The sequence below is a fragment of the Triticum dicoccoides genome, chromosome 3A (genome assembly GCF_002162155.2).
Source record: "Triticum dicoccoides isolate Atlit2015 ecotype Zavitan chromosome 3A, WEW_v2.0, whole genome shotgun sequence".
In the NCBI taxonomy this organism is placed as follows: domain Eukaryota; kingdom Viridiplantae; phylum Streptophyta; class Magnoliopsida; order Poales; family Poaceae; genus Triticum; species Triticum dicoccoides.
The window spans coordinates 390,090,690-390,097,396 of NC_041384.1; the positions used below are offsets into that span (position 1 = coordinate 390,090,690).

Below are 6,707 nucleotides of genomic sequence, written 5' to 3' on the forward strand. Positions count from 1 at the left end.
ATATTAAGAAACTCAGGCAGTATTGTATTTTTTTTTTGATTTTTTTTTGAAGTTTAGTATTGTATATTTAACCACATGACGACAGTACTGTGTACATTGTGCAATTCACTGCTATGTTTAAGTTGACTTGCTATGAAGAGTCAATATCTTTGCACAGTTAAGTTCTTTGCATATTATTATGCCACTGCAATTTTCACATATTGGAAAAACCATCAGGACTTTCAATGCATCTACATATGCCATTATAGCCACTTAAGCACATATACGGTCAAATACCGTACCCCTATTTTGTTTCGTCTGTTCCAAGGACACAAATGTCCTTGCCCCATCAGCCCGACACGAATCGATGTGCTGCCCGCTTCTCTTCTCCCGCAGCTTCCCGCAGTTCGCACCCAGCAGCATGACCTGTTCCGCACTCCTCCACGATGACAACGTCGCCAATGTCATCACAGGATGCCTCGGCATCGTGGGCTGAAAGCCTCAAACGCTGGCCACAACGCCCACTATGGCTGGCTTTACTACACCTTCCAGTCTAGCCTCCTGACACTCCAGCTCGCGGTGGTACGCTTCGTCCCGGTCCCCACGGGCTTGTACATGTCCCACGCCGTCTCCCGAAAGCTGATTATCGAGTTCGAGCCTTCGAGGTTGTTATCCTCACCCCCTACACGCATACCGTGGTGTAGCAGGGCCTGGGGAGCCCAAGACCACGACGCTGCCCCGGTGTGTACCACGACGCTCTCAAGGCGGTGGAGGTGGCGCCTGCAGCCAAGCTGACCAAGGCTGCTGCCAATCCTGAGCCTGATGTCGCTAAGCTCGCCCCCACACCGGAGCCGCACGGCGCCATGCACGCCCATGCGTCGCACCAACATCATCGGCTCATTGCTGGAGCTGTACCATGGCAAGCTCGCACGCATGCGCTCTCTACCAAGATGGACTTCAGCGAGTTCTGCAACGCGTGGTTGGCGGAGCATGCAGCGACACACATCGCCTGCACCTGAGGCGGCAAGGAGAATTGGCCGTAGATGCCGCTGTCGTGGGAGTTATTCCAGCCGGCATTGGGGTTGTCGGGCATTGCCTACTGGATCCTACCAACTCCGACGAGGTGAGGATGCAGGCTGCCTTGGCAGCACAGTGCCTCTACCTGAGGGACATGGAGACCATGGAAGTGCGTGCGGTGCTGCCTGTAGGAGCCTCATCGTGCTGCCCTAGATGGTCGAGGAGCCCAACCCGAAGGCGTCCTTCTCCAGTACTGTCGAGGTGAACATGGCAAACCCGAAGTCCATGAGGGCTAACATCCTCTGGGCGAAGAACTATACGATCATCACATCACGAGATTAGCGGAAGTACTAGAAAGGAGGTCGGGAGGGCGGCGGCACCCGAAGAGACGCAATGGGTGCCGGCGGCAGAAGAACGGAGAGAGTGGGAAGTTATTTAGGTTTTTTTCTTCTTTTGAGTTGATGGGGCGTGGGCATTTGTGTCCATGAGAAAATATGGAACAAATACAGCCTCTATTTTTTGATAAAACTTGGCCTTAAGTGGCTATAGTAGCATCTATAGATGTACTCCCTCTGTTTCTATTTTGTCTGCGTATAAGTTTTCTCAGTTTTTTCTGCAATAGTCTGCGTGTTCCCTTCTTTTAGCCCTCTCTTTCCATGCTGCCCCTCTATTCCGCTTTTCCCCGTCTAATCCGCTGCATGCATGAGCCAACCTGTTGCATGTGTAGAGAGAAATTAGTGGGCAATCCAGCGGCATGCAAAGCGGGCCAGGGGCGCATGCAGAGAAGGGCCAATCATTCGCTAGCGAATTTATTGCATGTCAGTTTCCTTGCCATCAACGCAGGGGCAAAACAGTCTAAAAGAAGCCCAAGCATTGCCTCCTTGGTATGCGGGCTGGTTCTTATGCACAGAGAAAAAAGAATCGGAGCCTCGGAGGGAGTATTTGGAAGGTCTGGTGGCATTTTTCGAAAGATGGAAATTTAGTGACATTTTCTGAATACATGAAAATTGCAGTGGCATCTATCCAGTTAACCTTTTTTTATTGATAATGAACTGATGTAATGCTTCAAGTTGAGGAAACCATCCAGATATTGCTTATTAGCCATTTTTCACTTTATGCGAGTACCGCCTCTGAGCATTCTTAACATTATTCCAAAATGTTTGGTCGTAGGCTTGATGATCTCATATTGGAAGCTATAAAGAAGCTTAAGGAGTCTTCTGGATCAAATAAAACGGCCATCGCTTCATACATTGAGGTAATTGTAATGATCGCCACTCCCTAATATCTTCTTTTATTTCCTTGATCGATACTATTTGCTTGAGTTTTGAGGTACCTCAAATTTGTCCCGACAGTCAATATTTCCTTTCTTTTGTTATTTGCTTTTACTGAAATGTTTATCTTGTTCTTCATGGGAATCCGAGACTTCTCTGAAGCAATCTTTAGTGATTTTGCAGATGACTCTAATAAGACTTGTCTCTATATGTAGGAGCAATACTGGCCACCTGCTGATTTTCAACGCTTACTATCAACAAAATTGAAGGCACTGGTTGTTACTGGAAAATTGATGAAGGTACTTTGACTGTGCATGCACTCGTGCGGGAATATGTGGTCTACCATGTATCGAACTACAATAGAAGTGCACATTTTAGTTGCTTCTATTTTAATCATGGTTTTATTACAGTCCAACCAAAAATACAGAATTGCACCGAGTTCAGTCTCGCTAGGTGGAAGGAGCACCAAGGTGCACTCAACCGAAGACGACAAACAAAATATTTGTATTAGACAACTAACTAAGCCTCAAGTGGATGCTGAACTCGATATGATGACACACATGAATAAGGAAGAGGCAGCAGCATTTGCTGCCAAGGCAGTTGCTGAGGCAGAAGTTGCCAATGCGGAGGCCGAAGAAGCAGCAAAGGCTGCAGAAGCTGCAGAAGCTGAGGCTGAAGCTGCAAAGGCTTTTCTCGATGCCGTCATGTTGACTGTGCAAAACAAAAATGCTGCCTCTGCGGTACATTGAGCATATTTTTTGTTTTCAGAATATTCTCTACCAAATGCACATTCTATAACTTGCTAAACTCATTAAATGCAGATTCTTCGAGCTTGCTGATCTTCTCTACTAGCCGTGCCGTGCATTTGGCTTCAGTCAGCAGAAGTTTGTATGAGACAATGCTTGTGTTGTGCCGCAAAGCTTTTGTCGATACATGAGTTTCTTGTATAGCTATAGATCAAAATGTTTCAATGAAGGGCAGGGGTTTTCAACATCTTGCTGTTGGTCCTAAACCCTGGCTCATCCTTCAGATGATGTTATCTAGTAGCATCCTCTTAGATAAATATATCATGTAATTGGCGCTGTGTTGTGTTAGCCAGTCAATAACGCAATAACAGGAGCGAACAGGAAAGTAGTATTCAATTTTCATCCTTTTTTCTTCTGAACATGTGTTTATTTGTAATTAAACTCTAGTCCATTCTCCTTAGTTCAAGTGATGTCATGAAATAGAATTATAGCGAAAGAATCAAAATTGCCGTGGCAAGATATTTCTCAGATATGTTGAGTTGATTACAGTGGTTTAGCAGGATGATAATATATATGCAGTGGATTTGTGTCCTCTGCATCGATTTTGAAGAACATTCTTTTGAGTAAGAGCACATCCCGTTTTACTCACCATATGTAACTTGCATTTTCTTCAGGATTTATTCTGCGCTGCTTCATATCTGTTCCTCTGCAGCTCCTTTGCATGTACGAATCAACCTGTCTAATGATGCTGTTACAAAGTGCAGTGATTTAAGCAGTTAACACGACCTAGCAGTGCACTGCCTGCAGTTCCCCTGGAAACCAGGAGTGACCAAGGGGACTTCGTCCTCCCATATATCTGATATTTTAGAGCTATAATACCTTGCCCGTTAAAAAAGGATATGGCACCTAACTACCTATCTTAAGGAGTTGTCTAAGTCTTTCAACTGCTCGTTTCTTATTCTAAAGAGCCGTTGATCGGTCATCCTATGGCTCTCCTCTCAAGATTGTGGTTCGCCGACTTGATTTCCTCTTGTCCATCGATCCTTTCTTTTAACAAAGAAGAGGCGCTCAAGGCGCCAAGTTCATTTCAAATCAAGCTCTAGTACATCACACAACAAAGATTACAACTTCTGGGCAATTAAGCAATAACAGATGTCGCAAGAAGGACAACTAAATGGCTTATGAGCTTGACTGAAACATCTAAAGACAAGTTCCACATTGGAAGTAAGAACCTGATGAGAATCGTAGTAGGCTAGACCTAAAATAACCGAAGAAATCTGCACTGTGTAGCTGAAGAAATGAGCAAGATGCTGCCTGATGAGCCATCTAGATCAGAAGCCGTGATGCTGTGTCAAATTGTCCATGCAAAACATGACTTTCTACAAATTAAAACTTTCTATAATTAAGCTGATTCACATCAGCCACAACAAACTGGAGAGCTCCAGTTACATTGAGAATAGAGGAAGGGTCCTGCTGTATGTAGACTTATATCATGAAGCGGCTTGTCGATGCGCCTTGTCGATGCACCGTTCACCAAAAGATCAAAAGCTTCCAGTCCTGTATGATGCAAGTGTGATCTTCCTATGGTCTTATAGGCGTGAGAGTAAATCCAAGGACATGCAATTTGAGCTCAATAGCTTCTTGCAACATGAAGAACAAAACCCTGAAAATTAAAATCAGCGAGAAGAGAAACTATAGGGCAGGACAAATTCCTACGAGATAAAGCAAAGCAACAAATGCCACGCTCTGTAGACCGTCGATCCTTCATCGGATGGCCTGGAGAAGCTCCCGCGTCGTTGTTTACTATTCGACACTTTCATTCTTTCAATTTGCTTTTCACCTGCTAGACTGTAATGGCTATTGAAAGTGCAACTAATCGTCGCGTGGTTTTGTTGATTCATAACAACATATACATCATTGAACTAATGTCTACTCAAAGAATATTTCGAGAAAGTTCAATTAGGTATGGCAATGGGATGTGAATCTGAACTCCTCAAAATGAAAAAGGACAAACATTGGCAAAGCTTCAAGACTCTACATTTTTGGTTAAATGAACAAGGTTTTGATCATGGACTAACTGCTCAAGTGCTTAGAGATATTACTCCAAAACCCTCAACCACACTATCACATTCAACTATGTCCTAAACCCTAACGTCAAACTCAGTCCCACCAAAACACACCTACCTGGATCCACCGAGTTACACTTGACATAGTCACTGCCTAAACCCTAGCAACTCAGTCTCACTGAGATGACCATTCGGCCTCACCGAAGAGCACTTGCCAACCTTCTGTCGCCTATTTCTACTTGTGAGCCGCGTTGCGATTTTCCCCGAAGAGGAAGGGTGAAGCAATATAGTAGCTGATAAGTATTTCCCTCGGTGATAACCAAGGTTATCGAACCAATAGGAGAATAACGCAAATCCTAGTGAACAACACCTGCACACATAAAAGCAAATACTTGCACCCAATGCGGGCAAGCGGGTTGTCAATCCCCTTGAACTCGTTACTTGCAAGGATTAATTCTGATAGTGGTCGATAGATAAAAATAAAAGTAAATAAATTACAACAATGTATTTTTGGTTTTAGCCATATGATTAAAGTAGACCCGGGGCCATAGTTTTCACTAGAGCATTCTCTCTCAAAACAATAGCATATCGTGGGTAGACAATTTTTTGTTGGGCAATTGATAGAAAACACATAGTTATGACGTTATTCATGGCAATGATCATGTATATAGGCATCACGTCCGTGACAAGTAGACCGAAACGACTCTGCATCTACTACCATTACTCCACCTCGAGAGCGCTTCTACGGCCTCTCTACGTGTTAAGTTCATAACAAACAGAGTAATGCATGAAGTATGATGACATGATGTAGACAAATTAAACTCAAGCAATATGAATAAACCCCATTGTTTTTCTCTTAATGGCAACAATACAAATACGCGCCTCGCTATCCTTTCCGTCACTGGGTGAGGACACCGCAAGATTGAACCCATCACAAAGCACCTCTCCCACTGAAGATAAATCAATCTAGTTGGCCAAACCAAACAGACTTATCAGAGAGAAATACAAAGCTATAATAATGATGCATAATACATTTCAGAAAAGAGTCTACTTTCAATAAATAATCTGGTCATAAACCCACAATTCATCGGATCCCAACGCAAAAGAAGATTACATCGGATATAACTCCAAGAAGATCAACGAGAACATGGTATTGAAGATCAAAGAGAGAGAAAAAGTAATCTAGCTACTAGCTATGGACCCATAGGTCTGTGGTGAACTACTCACACATCATCGTAAGGCAACAAGGATGATGTAGAAGCCCTCCATGATCGATTCCCCCTCCAGTAGAGTAGCGGAAAAGGCCTCTAGATGGGATCACGGAAGGACAGAAGCTTGCGGTGGCAGAAAAAGTGTTTCGGGTGGCCCTGTGTTGGTTTGGGAATATTTGGGAATTTATAGAGGTGGAATTAGGTCAAACGGAGATGTGTGGGACCCACGAGCTCAGGGGGCGCGCCGGGTGAGCTCGTCACTCTCCCGTACATCTTCTAGCCTCCTCCCGAACATTCTAGTGTCCCTTCTGGTCCAGAAAAAATCACCGTAAAGTTTCATCGTGTTTGGACTTCGTTTGGTATTGATTTTCTGAAAGGCCAAAAACAAGTAAAAAAACAATAACTGACACTAAGTAC

General features: G+C 44.1%; 1 protein-coding gene across 1 annotated transcript in view; it reads left to right on the forward strand.

Moving 5' to 3' along the window:
* The window catches only part of LOC119268280 (single myb histone 2-like), a 7,476-nt gene extending 3,933 nt beyond the window's left edge, over positions 1–3,543 (forward strand). Inside the window, exons 3-6 of the mRNA XM_037549873.1 lie at positions 2,167–2,251; positions 2,483–2,566; positions 2,678–3,007; positions 3,089–3,543. Coding sequence (XP_037405770.1) covers positions 2,167–2,251; positions 2,483–2,566; positions 2,678–3,007; positions 3,089–3,106 — 517 coding nt within the window. The 3' untranslated portion in view covers positions 3,107–3,543. The remainder of the gene's footprint in view (positions 1–2,166; positions 2,252–2,482; positions 2,567–2,677; positions 3,008–3,088) is intronic.
* The last annotated feature ends 3,164 nt before the right edge of the window (positions 3,544–6,707 follow it).